Source organism: Sturnira hondurensis, unplaced genomic scaffold, assembly GCF_014824575.4.
Source record: "Sturnira hondurensis isolate 20B ecotype Veracruz unplaced genomic scaffold, ASM1482457v3 Scaffold0016462, whole genome shotgun sequence".
Taxonomy (NCBI): domain Eukaryota; kingdom Metazoa; phylum Chordata; class Mammalia; order Chiroptera; family Phyllostomidae; genus Sturnira; species Sturnira hondurensis.
The window spans coordinates 4481763-4500001 of NW_028089093.1; the positions used below are offsets into that span (position 1 = coordinate 4481763).

Sequence of the window (18239 nt, forward strand, 5' to 3'; positions counted from 1 at the left end):
ATTTCCCTCTTCCTGACATTCTATGTTGTATTAAAATTAATTGTACCCATGCCATCTCTACCTAACTGAAGGAAGATGGACATCAGACTCATTTTTGACTGTAACATAACACTTAATACTATGCCCTGTAGTGCTTAGTTTTATCAGTCTTCAAATTATTAGCTATTGTTATTTTCAGATGATTCATTGTCACAATGAGCATCAAACAAGTAACTGTCTTCAAGTTCCTATTATGGCAAGGTATCTGTGCTTATATCTCTGTTCTTTTCCAACTGCCTTATTTTTAGTTCAAACTGCTTAGACATAGACCTAAACATGACTGGTTCCATGTCCTTTTTAGATAGTTTTGTAACAGTTACTTTCTTTGCCACAGTTAAAGATATTTTCCTATTATGTCGGACTTCATTGGTGGTTGAATTTGTCAAAAGTGCACTCTCTAGATAGAAAAGAACAAAGATGGTAATAATCTGAAGCAAGACAAATTACAAAAGGGACCAAGTAATCATAAAAATTTAACTAATCAGCACATTTTTTTCCAAAGAGTATCTATTAAACCAAACAGTATTTAAAGTTCAATCCTAAAACTCTTGAATTAGTATCTAGAGGTCAAAACTCCTTTACAGTTTACTAGGAGATCTTCATAGCAAAGCCATTTTTAGTGATAAAAATAATAATGTGCTACAGAGAGAAATCAGGACATCACTGAATTATTAGAAAGGTAGTATGCGGAGAGATCAGAATTTGATTAATTTTTTTTCAAAAAGAAATTGAGGAATAAAGTTAATAGATAAAATTCAGTTGAAAATCAATAGCTCGGGGAAAATTTTGGAAACTTACACCCTTAAAATATGCACCTCACTTCACTGGTCTACTTCAAACCCTTTTAGGATAAAGATTTCAAATGTATAAGACCAAAGTCTTTATTATCTAATGCATAAGTTAATTCAAACTTTGTTGCCTTGGCCGGGCGGCTCGGTTACTTGCAGCATCATCCCCTACACCAAAAGGTTGCAGATTTGATCCTCAGTCAGGGCACACACCCAGGTTGTGCGTTTGATCTCCTGTCCAGTGGCAAGTATGGGTGGGAGGCAACTGATTGATGTTTACCTCACTCATTGATGTTTCTTTCTCTCTCAAATTAATAAACATACTTTCAGGTGAGGATTAAACTTTTTTTTGTTGTTGCCTGTATGTGCCTCAGGAACTGATGGGACTGAGAGGACAAAGGAAAAGGGGGACAGGGCAAGCAGTGCCTGCACCAGCTTCTATACTGCTGTTATAACTAGTCCTTTTTATTGGTTTACACACTGAACTTCTGAATATGATTTTGTTTGAAGTGTTCCACTGCTAAACGCACAAATCTAAAATCAATGATTTAAATTGGAAGGGTTCATTGGATATGCACCATATATGAGAAAGCTACTCTTTGTAATTGGTTAATTGCTAGAAGAACAGAACGGTGCAGTAGCATGTTAGTCTGAGAATTAGGCTAATCTTACCCTCAGCCAGACATTTACCTTTTCCTGACCATTAAGTACTTAACTTTGAAAATGAAAGGGTCTTTACTCAATGTCTAAGGTCCTTAACAAATTAAGACACTCCTGAGAGGTGCTATTGTCTATATGGACCACAAAATGTGACCTTTAGGAATAGTCACATGGTTATTATGATATGTGCTACTTCTATGACAAAATGTGTTACGTTTTAAGAAAATGAATAGCAAACAAGTAGAAGAGCTATTCAAAGAGAGGTAAATAAAATATCGTAACAATAAACAATTTTAACAAACTTGTTACTTGTTCTGCTAATTTCTATTCCAGATATAACAGGATCTGTTCAGGATATTAACTTTAAACTTAAAGTACAGCAGAAACCTTTTTAACAGGAAGAGTAACGGAATGAATTAATAAAATCTAAGACTTACTTGCTAAAATTTACTTAATACTAACCCTAATCCTAAGAAAACCTTAGAATTTTACCCAAATTTTCTTATTTCCTAATCATTTACTCCATGTATAATAAGGTAAGGAAAGGAAGCCTTTCCAAATTCTGTTCCCTTAATGACATGCATTCTGTTGAGAATCTTATCACTCAAGCGCAATTTTAATTCTTAGGCTTTACTTGTTCTGTTAGTAACATTCTTTGTATTATGCTAATCCAGACAAATTTATGTAGTTCCCCAATAATCATAAGCAAGGAGTCCCTGCTACCTGGAAGACATCCCAACATTACAATGAGAAGGCAATTAGCAGTTCCACCAGGACAAGGGAGTCTTACTTCTCACACTTGGTAAACTCTACACTAAACTAATAATCACAGAAACCTTCAAGTTTTGTCATGCTATAAAAGGTTAAACAGATGGTTTTCCCTTACTGATATAGAGCTGATAAAAATTTTGAGCTTGGTGCTTATAAGGTTACACATTTTCCAAAATGAAAACTTTAAGTGATTACATATTAGAAAGTACTAGTTACAAATTTTTCTTTTGTCAATGTATGATTTTGACTTACCCCTCCCAGATCCTTAATGTCCTTTTGCAGTTTTTCAGATATGGTGACAGAAGGTAAGTCAATGTAAAATACCTTTCCCCAAAGTGGCTTATATTTGGCCTTTTCTGGTTTATTATCGGTTTTCAGAGATTTCAAAGATGGTCTGTTTTTTTCATTTTTGAGTTGAATTCCACCTATTGTTTAAAAATTTAAAATTAGATGTTTTTGCAGACAGAAAATTCCTAATGTTTTAAAAATAGTTCTTTATACAATGATCACATTACAGAGTGGAAAAATTTTATCCCAACAATATGTCATATTTCTTTGTAGTACCACTTAGGATAATGGCAAAAGGCCCTATGTATTTTAGCAGATACTATATTGTAAGCTAATTATTGTTATAGCCAATAGCTGAGTCTGAAGGAAATAGTCATGTGCTTAGGTTTTATGTACTAAGGTGGGGGAGCAATATATAACCTTATTGAAAGATTTTACTCCTTAAAATGTACACTATTTACTGAACAAACATTTCTGGAGCACGGCCATTCAGCTGAACACTAAAAACTGGTGTTTAAAACGTTAAAACATTCAGCAATGCAAGAAACCTGTGTTACCCAGAATGATCTGGTCCCCCAAGATTGCTCACTGCTCACGGTTCAGTTTCCCGCCGGGAGACAGTGTCTATCTGTCAGGAACTGAATGGGCCTTTTGAGGCATCAAGTCACCACTCATCTTACTTCCTTCAAAAGGAGATCTGAGATCCAAACTGCTGTAAAAATTAACTTTCTGAGCACAATCTGTCCACAAACTGGAAGTTAGTCTCTATATGTATCACATACTCACACATAACTACAGATGAAAAAAGACTGAAAATGGACATTTGCTTTTGTTTATATGAAAACATCAACGGCGTGTCTGACATACAAAAAGTTCCGACGCTGTGGGCGAAGAGCATCGAAGAGTAAGACCAGAAGTCCCCCCACAATCCCCCANTAACTTTCTGAGCACAATCTGTCCACAAACTGGAAGTTAGTCTCTATATGTATCATACTCACACATAACTACAGATGAAAAAAGACTGAAAATGGACATTTGCTTTTGTTTATATGAAAACATCAACGGCGTGTCTGACATACAAAAAGTTCCGACGCTGTGGGCGAAGAGCATCGAAGAGTAAGACCAGAAGTCCCCCCACAATCCCCCAACTCAACCACGAAGCAAGAGAGCCGCGAGCACCTCTGCTCTCCGAGGACAGAGTCGCGCAACCTGAGGGCGCCCCAGCCACTTCCCGGGTCCGCACATTGTTCTTCTCGGGTTTTACAACCCACGGCTCCACCTGGACCTGGGGGCCGCGCCAGGAGCGCGGAGAGCGCGAAGGCCGGGCCCAGATCCCTTCCCTCCTGGAGGCCAACCCTGAACCGAGCGAGCCCCCCCTTCGGGCCACAGGAGGACGCACAGGCCAGGAAAGCAGCCGGGACCCCGAGGGGATCTCTCTCAAGAATCCAGGGTGGGACCCAGGAACAGATTAAAGGGACTGCGGGCGGAGGAGGGGCGTCCTACCCGGGAAGTGTCCTTTGCTGTGGATCCTCATGGCTCCGGAGTTCATGGCAGCCGCCGGACCCCTACATGCCGGCTCCGGAAGGGTGTCGCGTCCGGGGCCGAGGAAACGCGGCCCCTGGAGGCCAGCCGACCGGCCAGTCGCCTTTCCCCTTCCGCAGACTCCCACACCCACGCAGGAGAGAGAGCGCCTCTGCTTGCCGGGTTTCCGGGGCCGGAGCCGGGTTCCAGGCGCAGAGGAGGAAGAGGGAAGGCACAAACGAGTGGGCTGCGGCGGTTGAAGATTTGAAAACGCGTCACGCGGCCGCGGCGCCGATTCGCGCGCCCCGCCCCCTCTCACGCCGCACCCCGCCTCGCGCTCGCCCCCAAGTGCTTGCTCCTCGCACTGCACGCTCCGCCCCTATGCCCCGCCCTCTCAAGCCGCGCGCCCCGCCCCACGAGCCCTGTCTCCGTCCCCGCCCCTCCCAGCCGCGATGCCCTCCTCCTCTTGCTCCCGCTCTTCCACTGGTTATTTCGCGTCTCTGCGCTCTCTTGCAGTCTTTGCGCCTCGCAGTTGACCAAAGGTGGCGGGTGCAGTTAGCGCCGGAGGCTGGCGAGGCCCTCTACCAGTATCATTCCCGCCTTCTTGCTTTGCAGGGATCGCCTGTTGTCCAGCTGCCTTCTCCACCAGGTACGCTTATCTCTGGCGGGTCTGCTGTCCAGTGGCCTGGAGGCTTAGCTGCTGCGCTGAACCCGGACTCGGTTTCGGGCCTGACCCGGAGGCGGCGACAATCCCTATTCAGCGCTCCTAGAGTCTCAGAGCGTGTATTTCCCGCGGTCACCGCGGACCCTGCTGGCCGAAGACAGGCCGCAGAGGGACCTGCTGAAGTGAGAGGCGGCGGGCTGGGGGTGAGGGGGTGCATAGAAGGAGGTCGGGCCAGGAGTCCCCCGCCTGGAGCGCATCTTTTGCACTTGACTGTGTGTGCTTCTCTGGTGACCTCTGTTTCGCACAGACCTGTTTTATTGTGTGTGAGTTTATGCAACAATAAATGAAAGAGGGGAATTTGAATCTCCAGTCGAGGGTTTTGGATCTGGACCGACCACTTACCAGCCTGTAAGACTTTGGTTAAGTTACCTAATCACTTTGAGCCTCAGTTTTTTCATTTATAACGTGGGATGGTAATGGGATTATAGTAGGGATTAAGTTACTATGGTTTGTAAAGTACATTAATTTTGTTTTGTAGATGGGAAACACTTCACAAAAAATTGGTTTGAGTATGTTTCTGCTTGTTAACTCAAGGAAGAAGAGGATTTAATCTTGTATTATTTTGCATTTCTTAACTCCTGGCCCTATTAGGTACTCATTATTTAATGGTTGATTTTTTTCCCCTGGTAGTTCAGGGAAGTTAATGCCAATAACACCGTTTCAAAAATATGTACTTGAAAGCATAGACAAGGGTGGATACCTTTAGCCAAATTGGAGAACACAAAGAGATGGTTCAGGTTGGATTAGGGAAACGAGAGTTTTGTTGTGGAGGCTTTAAGTTGAAGGGCCTGGGGAGACAATCGTGGAACTATCTTTATTAGACAGTCTGCAACTCAGGAAAGATTGAAGCGGAAGAAACAAAGAGAAGGAAGATTGATTGACTTGAGAGACAGCATACAGACCAACCACTGATTCTGAGTCATGGGGTGATATAGAGGTTATCGGATCCTGAGAGGCAGGAGGAGGTGTGTAGTTTAAACAAACATACTGTACGTGAAAACTCTTATTTGGGAAGAACAACCTACTTTCAAAATGTAAACTACAGAAAAAGCACAAGATTTTTATATTTATAAAAATGTTAAAAGGTTGAGAAACACAAATATAGAGTGTAGCTGCAGTCCTGGGAGGAAGTGGAATTGCCTAGGAGAGCATGTGAAGTAAGAGAAGTGGTGAGGAAGTAGTGAGAGAGAGAGAGAGAGAGAGAGACGGAGAAGAGGCCCCAGAGTTAGGAAGAGAACTGGGAACAAAGGTTACTATCAAAAGTCACAGAATTGTAAACACTGGGGTCATGCAGGCTTCATTAACTATATGGCTTTGGGTAATTTTGAACCTCAGTTTTAATCTTTGAAAAGGGGTAATTAATACTTCTCAGATATTATGAGCATTACATCAAACATTTTTGAAAGCTTTATTAGTACAATACCTAGCACAGGGAGAGCTCAGTGAATGCTATAGTTGTAGCAAACCCTGCACTAGCTTCTCTATCCTCAAGAATTCAAAAAGGCTTAGACTTGAAATATAGGCCTTGATTCGCGTGTTTAACATGCCATTGGTTGCTTTAGTGAGAATTTCAGTCTATGGCTAAGGTGAGTATTGTGCTAGGTAACAATAGGCTTGAAGTGGAAACAGATTGGGTACACTCGTGCAAAAAATCTCAGTGTACGGAATTATGGTGATAGGAAGGGAAGATTGGGTCTTTGGAAAGTTTAGGGACTATGGGAAGGATTTAAACATGTTTGTATGGAAGAAATAAAAAACTGGAAGCCCATTTTGTGTTCTAGTGAAAGATGAGTTACCTTCCTTATTTCCTTAATGAGGAAGGACAGTAACATAGTTGTAACCAATGCTTTTAGACACACACCTGCGTGCATTGTAGGTGATAATGCCAAACATCTGCTGTGAAAGCAGAAAGTCTGTCTTACTGGATAGTGTTAATACCTATCTAGGTAATATGTAACCCAGTGATAGTATTTAAAAATGTTATTATCAGAACTCAGCCCTTTCAGTAGCCACCAGAAGAGGCACTTGGTCCTATATCTATGGTCCATAAGTATAGAAACCTCCTTATGTATTATGTCAGCAATCAGGGCTATAAGTAAGAGAATAAGGTTTATGTTAAAGTGTATGTTGAGGTGTGCTTCAGGTAAGAAGACTACATTCAAGAACAATATTTGTGGTGAGAGGTTTGGTTAATGAGTTTTATTAAGAAAAGTAGAAAAACACTGAGTAGAAGGATCTAATTAAATGAACATTTAGCTGTGAATCAGGAGAAATGAATTCATTCAGTATTGGTTCTGTTCCTTAGTAGTTTAATGACCGTGGGCAAGTATTAACCTTCCCTTGCTAGGTGGTCTCATTTGTAAATGATGACAATTACGCAGCAACCTTTTGTGATTATCAAATGAGGATTGGCCTTTTCAGGCTATATCAGACAAATGTAATTGTTTTTACTCTTAGAGTCTAAACAAATGAATTTATTCGTTCTTCTGTAGTATTATCTTTTTTTCTTTTGCTTAAGTGTCTCCACCTGGCTGGCAATTGTTCATTGTTCATATTCATAGCAAGCCGGGCTTAGATGCAGCCGTTATCTCCTGCTTATTTGGGGCCTTCAAGAATTCCTGTTTGATTAATTTACCAAGTATTGATGTGCTATCTTCTGAAGTGTATTCTGTTGCTATTTTTATTATTTCATTTTCACTGCCTTGGTGAATTTAAGGGCCTAAGGTTTTTTAGAGGTTAAGGCCTTAGTTTTGCAGGCTAAGCATATGAAAGGATAGATAGAGGCCATGGCACTGAAGTCCATGTCTCCTGTGAGCGTGGCTGGGAAACCAGGGAAAGTTCAGCCTGTTAAGTCCTTGAACACCACCACGAAGGGTCAAAAGAAGAACAAGGAAAACAGGAAGATTCAAAATTTGAGTGGATCCCTTTAAGGCAGCATAATTCAGAGGCTGCCGTGGCACCTGTAGGAGGTGTAAAGAATAATGAACTGGTTCAAAGATTACATATTATATTCTGAACTAGATTGTGAATTCCTTTAGGGTAACACAGAATACATATTGATATCTGGCCATGACTGTACAACAATGTACTCACCTATCCCACTTCCTCTTTTCTTCTACATTGATTGAGTACCTACAATGGGCTACTCTGGTGAGACTGGTTTTTTGTAAGACTCATCCTCTCAATTTTTAAAAATTTAATACTCTAAAAAATCCATATAAAATAAAGTGCACCCATTTTAAGCATACAGATTGATGAGTTGTAATACATGAATATGTGTGTGCATATATATATGCACACAATTATATATATATATGTATATACACACACACATATATATATAATTACCACTCCATAGAACATTTCTGTTCTCTCTGGTTATTTCATTCCCTGCTCTAATCTCCCTTTTCCCACCAGAGATAACCCCTCTTTTGTTATCATAAATAGTTTCTCTTTTGAACTAAAATGAGTTAGATCAATACTTTCTAAATTTATCCTTTCAGTTGCCGTCTTTTAATTGGGTAATGTAATCCATTTTTATTTAATGAAATTATTAACAAGACCTTGTCAATTTTTTGTGCCATATATTTTTGTTTCTCAATTTTTTCATTACCTACTTTTTTTGTCTTAGATGTTTTGGAAAACATCTTGGCAATTTCTTAAAAAGTTAAGTACGCATTTGCCATTTGTTCTGGTCATTTTACTCCTACTTATTTACTTAAGACTTAAACATGGGTGGATAGTCATAGCTCCTTTATGATTCCGTTCATGTGAAGTTCTCAAAAATGCAAACTCATCTGTAGGGACAGCAGGTTGGTAGTTGTTTCAGAGCAGGAGCAGTTCTTGGAATTACAGAGCAGGGGGAGGAAACCCATGGGTGTGCCAGTTATGTTCATTTTGCTGATTGGTCATGGTTTTACAGGCGATCAGTACTTATAAGTTATATACTTTAAGTATATGTACTTCATTGTGTATCAATTATTTCTCAATAAAATAGTAAAAAAAAGTAAACAACATAAAGATAATGTCATGTATGTCTAGACATACATACATGCAATGGAACATTCAACCATGAGAGAAAGAAGGAAATCCTGCTATGTGACAATGTGGATGGACCTTATGGGCATTATGCCAAGTCTAGTAAGCTAGACAGAGAAAGACAAATACTGCCGGCTGCGTGTTATTAGTTGTATGGGAAATCTTTTTTTTTTTTTAAAGTGAATCACAGAAACAGCAGAAAGTAGCTGCCAGAGACTGGTGGAATGGGGGAAATAGGAAGAGGATGGTAAAATGCTACAAACTCCCGCCTATAAGATAAATAAGGCCCGAGGATCTAATGTAAAATATGGTAATTGTATTTGATAACACTGTGCTGTATAATTGAAATTTGCTAAGAGATAAACTTAAATGTTCTCATCTACAGGAATAAATAAATAAATGTGGTGGATGTCTTAATTAGTAGAAAGGAGGAACCTTCCACAGTGTGTATGTACATCAAATCACCATAATGTGTGCTTTAAAATTTTATAATATTATGTCATTTTTACCTCAGTAAAGCTGAAATAAAAAAGAAGGAATCTTCATGGTATACTAAGATTAGAAATAAAATTCCTTAATGTGATAAAGAGTCTCTGTTTAAAAGAAGAAATCTGTGGCAAACATCCTAATGGGAAAATCTTAGAAGAATTCTTTTTAAATTGAGGTACAAATATACTTATTTTTACTACTCTTTATCTAACATGGTGCCGGAAATCTTATCCTGTGCAATAAGAAAATTAAGTTGGTAGCATGATGTTTGGAAATAGCAGGTATAAAATATTTGCAGACAGTATAAATTTTTATATGAAATAACTCAAGAGTCTATTATTACTCAGTAATTAGAAATATGAGGAGATTCTTTGGGCAAGGTTGGCTGGGTATAAGATTATTATACAAAATCAATTGTTTATGCTAGCAGTAGAGAGAATGTCAAAGGAAGGTACTATTTATATTAGTTTCAGTGATTACCAAGCGTCTAGAGTTAGACCTGTCACAAACATGGAAGATCTTTAGGACAAATTTTGAAACTTTTCAGAACATCAGTAAGGAAGACATGAATAAATGAAGGGATAGGCTCTTTGTGGATGTTAATTCTCTCTAAATTTATTTATAGATTCAGTTTCATTCCATTCAAAATTTCAAAGAAGTTTTTAAAGGAACCTGAATTTTTAAACTTACGTGAGGAACAGGGAGGATAGACTTCCCCTACCAAATATAAGGACTTATCGGGACTCAGTAATAATACAGTGTGGTATGGTTTAAAAATAGGTAAGTTGACCAATAGAATGGAATAGAGAGTCTAGGAACAGTTTTTGTCCCTTCAATTCTGAATAATTGATAGAAATGTATCAATTTTATTTGGCTTTAATTTCAGGTGAACATACTCAGGTTTCCAACTTTGCTGATATGACTGTCAAAATAAAGTATTGTAGGCCTTTTTACTCTTCTGGAGGAGGAATATATCTGTATTCTAGCATCTGTGTATTATCTTTATACTTAAAGGAACTGTGTTTATGTAAATGGATGTTAGGAGTATGTTCTTAGACTTGAAGATTTTACATAAATTTTAGGAGTTAAAAATATTTGTTTTATACATTTTCCCAGAAAAATACAGAACAGTGATATACTTATGACATATTTATTAACTAGACTTAACAGATTGTTAACATTTCAGTATATTTATTTTTTATAAAGTATTGTAAACTGTAGCATTTTCATAACACTTAGTGCTTGATACCTCAGTGTGGATTTCTTAAAGAAGACACTTTTTACATAACCACAATAACCATATTTCACCAAACAAAATCAATAGTAATTGTTAATATTATCTGATATCTAGCCCATATTCAGATTTCTTTAGTTACCATTAAACTGGCTTTTTAAAGTTTCCTTTTTTAACCAAGACATATTTGGTTGTTCAGTTTCATGGGATTCCTTGATTCTGAAACAGTTCTCCTTCCCTGCCACCTTTTTTCTCACCTTTCATTTGTTGAAGAGTCTTTTTTCCTAAAGGCTAGAGTGTTACACTTTCTCCTATTTTACTGCATCCTTTATTTACCCTGTTACTTTAGTCTCTGAATATTCTGTAGAATGGACTTTAAAGCTAAAGGATTACTTAGGTTCAGCTCAGTTTTTTTTCTCTAAAATATGTTATAGATGATGCTGGATACTTAATTTTACATCACAAAATCTATTTTTGACTTAATAATCTAAGATTGATCAATGTGTTCAGGTTATAGAATAGTTTGTTTTTCAAGTGGAATATATTTACTGGGATAAATGGAAGTTTTTGTTAAAATACTTTCATAACTAATGTTAGTATTTGTGGAGTGTTCTTTTTTAATTTTTAAATTTTTTAAATTTTTTATTATTCTTCAAGCACTGTCTTCTCCATTTGTGGAGTTTTCTTTATAATCCTCAAAGCACTGACTAGAAGCATTCAATAAATGTTAATTTCTGTTTTCAGAAAGTATTCTGAAAACTCTTATTTCCATTAGGAACTGTATTTCTTCCTTTCCATTAGGCTTGTTATGCTTTCCCTATGTGAAAATATAAAACAGGTTTTTTTTTCCACTGCAGATTTTCAGCTACTGATGTTACAAACAAAATACTGGAGCACAGAGTTGAGGAAAAGACTTAAACCAGGTGGGTACCACAGTAATTTTGACTAAAAACTAAGTTGGGGGAATCATGCTACCTGACATCAAACTATATACTGCAAGGCCATAGTAATCATGGTACTTGCATAAAAATAGACATACAGATCCAACAGAGCCCAAAAATAAACCCATGCCGTTATGGTCAGTTAATACTGACATAGGAAGCAAGAACATACAATGGGGTAAAGATGGTCTATTCAACAAATGGTGTTAGGAAAATTGGAGAGATAAGTGCAAAAAACTGACAGTAGACCACTTTCTTACACTGTACACAAGAATAAACTCAAAATGGATTAAAGATTTAAATGGTAAGACTTGAAACCATAAAAATCCCAGAAGAAAATGAGCAGTAAAATCTCAGACATTTTTTGTAGCCATATTTTTTCTCTGATACGTCTCCTTGGGCAAGGGAAACAAAAGAAAGGAAGAAAGAAAAAAAAAACGGAACTACATCTAAACTAAAAAGCTTTAACACAGCAAAGGAAACATCAGTGAAATTAAAAGAACCCACTTAATGGGACAACATATTCACCAATACATGTGATGAGGAGTTAATATTCAAAATTTATAAAGAAGTTATAAAACTCAATACCAAAGAACCCAAACAATCCAGTTAAAAATGGGCAAAGGACCTGAATAGACCCTTCTACAAAGAGGACATAGAGATGGCCAATAGACATATAAAACAATGCTCACTGATCATCAGAGAAATGCAAATTAAAACTATAATGAGATATCACCTCCCAGTGTCAGAATGGTTATCAGTAAATAAACAAATAACAAGTATTGGCGAGGATGTGGAGAAAGGGGAACCCTTGTGCACTGTTGGTGAAATGCAGATTGTTGTAGCCACTATGAAAAGCAGCATGAAGTTTCCTCAAAAAATTAAAAATGGAACTTCCTTGCAGCACAGAGATTCATTCTACTTCTGGGAATATATCCAAAGAAAACTGAAACATTAATTCAAAAGAGTATGTGCACCCCTCTGTTCATTGCAGCATTATTTATAATAGCCACAATTTGGAAGCAGCCCAAGTGCCCATGAGTAGATGAGGGGATGAAAAAGCTGTGGTACATTTACACGACAGAATACGTGGCTGTAAAAAAAGAAGTCTTACCCTTTAGACAGCATCGATGGACCTGGGGAGCATTATGCTGAGTGAAATAAGACAGTGGGAAGAAGACAGATATGCGATTTCACTCATATATGGGATCTAATGAACAAAATAAACAAAATAGAAACAGACTCATAGATACAGAAAACAGACTGACAGCCTTTAGAGGGGAGGGGGTTGGGGGACTGGGTGAAAAGGTGAAGGGATTAAGCCAAAAAACAGCAACAACGTTTCATAGACACAACAGTATGGTGATTATCACAGAGAAAGAAGGATGGGGAAGGTGGACAAGGCTAAAATGGGAATAAATGGTGATGGAAGGAGACTTGACTTTGGATGGTGAACTCACAATACAATATACAAGTTATGTGTTATAGAATTGAACACTTGAAACCTATACATGTAATTTTATTAACCACTGTCACCCTAATAAATTCAATAAAAATTTTTAAACTAGTTAGGTGAATAATAAAAGTCTAAAGAAGCAATAAAACTACCATTCATTTTTGTTAAGTCATTGTTGGAATAATACCAAAATTGGGATATGAATTGGAGTACTATCAAAATTAAGTTCTTTTAATTTGATAATTGTGCTCTGATTATGTAAGAGAATATTCTGAGATACTTAGGATAAAAAGGATTGATATATGCAACCTATTTTGCAGTTGTTCAGAAAAAGATAAATGATACAGAATGTTAGAGATTGGTGAAGTTGTGGGTTAATAGCAACTCATAGACTACCAGTAGAATTATAAATTGGAAAGAATTTTGTCTCAAGTTTTTGTTTAGCCCAGCAATCTTACTTTTTCTCATAGTAATTATGGAAAGGCCACAAAAAGTTGTATGTGTAAGGATATTTATCATGAAAATGTATGGAATGAATGAATGAGTAAAAAACTGGCAGTAAACTTAATATCCAACAATATATATGACCGATTAAATTAATAAAATTAAAGACTCTAAGAATCATCCTGGCAAGGAGGCTTCCTTGGTTGGAGCACCATCTGGTACACCAAAAGCTCGTGCGTTCGATCCCCAGTCAGAGCACATATCTGGGTTGCAGTGTTGTCTCCTTGCTGGCATGCCTAGGGGAGGCAGTTAATCTGATCAATGTTTCTCTCTGTCTCTCTCTCCCTCTAAAATCAATGACCATGCCCTCAGGCAAAGATTTAAAAAAAAACCTTAAGCATTAGAAATGATAATGGAAGGCTATATTTATTGACACTATAAAGATATGTCAAATATATATATTTATATTTATATTTAATCCTCACCCAAGGATATGTTTATTGGTTTTTAAGAGGGGGAGGGAAAGAGAGAGAGAGGAACATCAATGTGAGAGGGAAACATCAATCGGTTGCCTTCCATATGTGACCCAACTGAGGATCGAACCCGCAACCTAGGCATGTGCCTTGACTGGAGATCAAACTCAGAACCCTTTGGTGTATGAGATGATGCTCCAACTACCTGGCCAGGGCACAGTGTTTATATTTTTAAGTGTCAAAGTGGTCTACTGAACAATGGGAATAGTAGTAACCTACTTTTTAATTTTATTTTTCAATTACAGTTTGCATACAATAATAGTCACCATTTTTTCACAAAAGATGCATGTACAAAAATACATAAATGTTGATTCATGTTTAATTAATTAGATGCAGTCTGCCTGTGCAGAAAACATCTGCATATAGTATATACAGGGTGGGGCAAACATAGGTTTACAGTTGTTTGTATGGAAAATAATACAGTAATTAACCAGTAATAATATAAAAATAAACTTGGTTTCACATACACACAACTCTAAACCTACTTTTGCCCCACCCTGTATATAATATGAACACACATCATTTGCATATTCAAGTATGTATTTGTGTGCAGGTGACGTTTGGAATGATGGCACCGATATATTGCCAGTGGTTATTTTTAAATAGCAAGTTTATAAGTGATTTTTATACTTTTTTTTGTTAACTGACTTTTTAGGAAGTACATTTTGTTTTTCTCATCAAATTGCTCTAAGATGTTGCTTCTGGAGGTTATGTGTTTTGATTTTATTTTATACTATGCAACAGATTTTGGTACGCACTAAAAATAGTGCCAAATTTGCTAGTAACTCTGTACCATATTGTTGTACCTGAGTAGTTCTTAAATGGCCAAATTCACAGATTCTGAGTCTTGTTGGTCAGCCGCTTTCATTGATACGTAGCCAGAGTCTGTTTTTTTAATGCCCTATTAATGTTCTTGCAAGTTGATGCTATTCACACAGCTTAGCTGAAGTACATCACCCTTTTTGGCAAGTCAGAGACTGTGTTCTGTTAATGACAGTTGTGTAGTGTCTTTGTGTACACAGCTTAGATATTTACTTTTGATAGTTGTCACAGCCTGTCCTTTTTTTTTAAGTTTTTTTAAAATTTTATTTATTTATGTATCTTTAGAGGGGAAGGAGAGAGGGAGAGAAACATCAATGTATGGTTGCCTTTTGTGCATCCCCTGCTGGGAGTTGGCCTGCAGGGAACCAGCCTGCAACCCAGGCATGTGCCCTGACTGGGAATCGAACCGCGATCCTCTGGTTCACAGGCCTGTGCTCAATCCACTGAGCTACACCAGCCAGGGCACAGCCTGTCCTTTGATATTAATACTGATTATTGTTTTTTAAGTTTAATCTTTATTATATTTTTTCTATTACCATTTAGTCCCCTTATGCTCCTCCCCCTGCCCCTAGTAATTACCCCACTGTTGTCCAGGTCCACGAGTCCTTTTTCTTTTTTGCTCAGTCCCTCCACCCACTCACCTCTTCCTCCTCCACATCTGTCAGCCCGCTCTCCATCTATGAGCCTGTCCCCATTTTCCTCGTTTTTATAGTTCATTTAATATATACCAGTCAATTCTGAGGGCATTTTCCATTAAACTTTATTTTACATCTTGCTTTTCTTTAACAGATTTGTCTTCAAGTAGTTAAAAATATGGATCCTGAAGAAGGGGTACCACCGATTATCAAAGTGACACCTCTTCAACAAATGCTTGCCTCTTGTACTGGAGCTATTCTGACATCACTAATGGGTAAAATTGGTGTAGATTATGATGTAGATTATGATGTAGATATCACTAATGGGTAAAATTAGTGTACATTATGATGCATATTATGTAACTGAATTAATTTGTTTGAGCTTTACCATCTGTGATATAATAATACTATCTACCATTCATCTTTCATGAATGATAATATCTCTCCATCAACATAACTTGAAAAGAACACAAGACAGGGAAATAAGAGGCTTGAGTTTTAGTCCTTGCTTTGTCATTCTCAGGGTAAATGGACTTTGGGGATTGTCTCATTTTTCATCTGTCTCATTTTTCTTCATTTTTATCTCATTTTTTTTCATTTTTCATCTGTAAAGTTGGGCCTTACATCAGGAGTTTGTTGTGGTTTTTATCAGTGTTAAACTTCCCTAACTTTTATTCTTTTTGAACAAAAGAAAACAAGAAGATGAAATAAAATATCAGCATAATGAATAATACAAAATTTGGACAATTTACAATAGCAATAAATACAAATTGTTTAACTCTGCTTATATTAATGGTGAATTTTAAAAATTTCTCTGGATCACATTTTTTCTATTTTTTATAGTCAGTTTCTTGTAGATGTAGCCAAATGACATAGTTACGTGATAGTTCAGCATTTTAATGATTTTAACTTGGCTGGTTATTTAAATAAATGGCAAATGACTACAACAAACATAAATGAATCAATTTAGGATGGTAGTATGTTACATCACATCAGAACGTTAGGTTTGTGAAAGCCTTAGAGATAATTCTCAGATGAGGAAAATTTTTCTTTGGTACTATTATTTCGCATTTTTTCTATTTGGGCAAATATAGCATACAAATTAAAACCATTCTTTTCTGTGCTGTTCCCAAGTGGAATAATATAACCTGGTGACAAAGATGACTTACAACTAGCTTACTCAAATTTATATTAACAATAGTTTTTATTTGATACAGGTAAATTTAATAGATTAGGGAGGCTAATATTGTGTGATTATTAATTACTTACAAGACAGAGTTCTTTTCCATATTCAAATAGACTTTTGGACTAGTATTTAGTTTTAAAGTTGATGGAATTATAGTTGTAGAAGTATTTTTTGTGTGTGTGTGTGTTGGTCTACAGATGAATTTTTTTTTAAAGATTTATTTATTTATTTATTTACCTTTAGAGGGGAAGGAGAGAGGGAGAGAAACATCAATGTATGGTTGCCTTTTGTGTGTCCCCTGCTGGGAGTTGGCCTGCAGGGAACTGGCCTGCAACCCAGGCATGTGCCCCAACTGGGAATCAAACCGAGACCCCCTGGTTCACAGGCCTGTGCTTAATCCACTGAGCTACGCCAGCCAGGGTTTTTTAAAAAATATATTTTATTGATTATACCATTACAGTTGTTCTATTCCCCCCCCTTCATTCCCCTCCACCCGCACACTCCCTCCCCCACCATTCTCCCCCTCTTAGTTTATAACCACGTGTCTCAAGTTCTTTAGATTCTATATTTCCCCCACTATTCCTGCCTTCCCCCCTATCTATTTTCTACCTACTGTCTATGCTATTTTCTGTACCTTCTCCCCCCTTCTCCTCCTCCCACTCCCCTGTTGCTAACCCTCCATGTGTTCTTCATTTCTATGGTTCCACTCCTGATCTAGCTGTCCTCTTGGTTTGCTTTTGTTTTAGGTGTGGTTGTTAATAACTGTGAGTTTGCTGTCCTTTCACTGTTCATATTTTTCATCTTCTTTTTCTTATATAAGTCCCTTTAGCATTTCATATAATAAGGGCTTGGTGATGATGAACTCCTTGAACTTGACCTTATCTGAGAAGCACTTTATCTGTCCTTCCATTCTAAATGAAAGTTTTGCTGGATAAAGCAATCTTGGCTGTAGGTCTTTGGATTTCATGACTTGGAATACTTCTTTCCAGCCCCTTCTTGCCTGGAAGGTCTCTGAGAAATCCGCTGACAGTCTGATGGGTACTCCTTTGTAGGTGACTGTCCCCTTATCTCTTGCTGCTTCTAGGATTCTCTCCTTCATTTTAGTCTTGGCTAATGTAATTATGATGTGCCTTGGTGTGTTCCTTCTTGGGTCCAACTTCTTTGGAACTCTCTGAGCTTCCTGGATTTCCTGGAAGTCTATTTCCTTTGCCAGACTGGGGAAGTTCTCCTTTATTATTTGTTCAAATATGTTTTCCACTCGTGGCTGTTTCTTTCCCCCTCCTGGTACTCCTATAATCCGGATGTTGGAACGTTTCAAGATGTCCTGGAGGTTCCTAAGCCTCTCCTCATTTTTTTGAATTCTCATTTCTTCATTCCTTTCTGGTGGGATGTTTAGTTCTTCCTTCTGGTCCATTCCATTGATTTGAGTCCCAGTTTCCTTTCCATCACTATTGGTTTCCTGGACATCTCCATTTCAATTAGTTTAGCCTTCATATGTTCCTCTAATTTGTGACTATAATCAACCAGTTCTGTGAGCATCCTGATAAACAGTGTTTTGAATTGTGCTTCTGAGAGGCTGGCAATTTCTCAGTTGCTGAGAGTTATGGGCTCTGGAACTTTGAGTTCTTCTTGCACCATCTTTTGGGCTGTTTGTGCCTGTTACATAGCAG

The 18239-nt window shown here is 37.7% G+C and overlaps 2 protein-coding genes across 5 annotated transcripts in view; one reads left to right on the forward strand and one right to left on the reverse strand.

Moving 5' to 3' along the window:
• Positions 1 to 4361, reverse strand: part of DBF4 (DBF4-CDC7 kinase regulatory subunit) — a 30568-nt gene extending 26207 nt beyond the window's left edge. For 2 of the 3 annotated variants that reach the window (XM_037066117.1, XM_037066116.1), the window contains exons 1-2: positions 4050 to 4361; positions 2511 to 2683 (exon numbers count right to left, since the gene is read on the reverse strand). In XM_037066117.1, the coding sequence (XP_036922012.1) occupies positions 2511 to 2683; positions 4050 to 4095 (219 nt within the window). In that variant the 5' untranslated portion in view covers positions 4096 to 4361. The remainder of the gene's footprint in view (positions 1 to 2510; positions 2684 to 4049) is intronic. The other variant, XM_037066118.1, reaches the window with a different exon arrangement.
• A 138-nt stretch (positions 4362 to 4499) lies between these two features.
• SLC25A40 (solute carrier family 25 member 40) overlaps positions 4500 to 18239 on the forward strand; it is a 42412-nt gene continuing 28672 nt past the window's right edge. Inside the window, exons 1-3 of one of the 2 annotated variants that reach the window (XM_037066119.1) lie at positions 4500 to 4913; positions 11410 to 11475; positions 15538 to 15658. In XM_037066119.1, coding sequence (XP_036922014.1) covers positions 15562 to 15658 — 97 coding nt within the window. In that variant the 5' untranslated portion in view covers positions 4500 to 4913; positions 11410 to 11475; positions 15538 to 15561. The remainder of the gene's footprint in view (positions 4914 to 11409; positions 11476 to 15537; positions 15659 to 18239) is intronic. The other variant, XM_037066120.1, reaches the window with a different exon arrangement.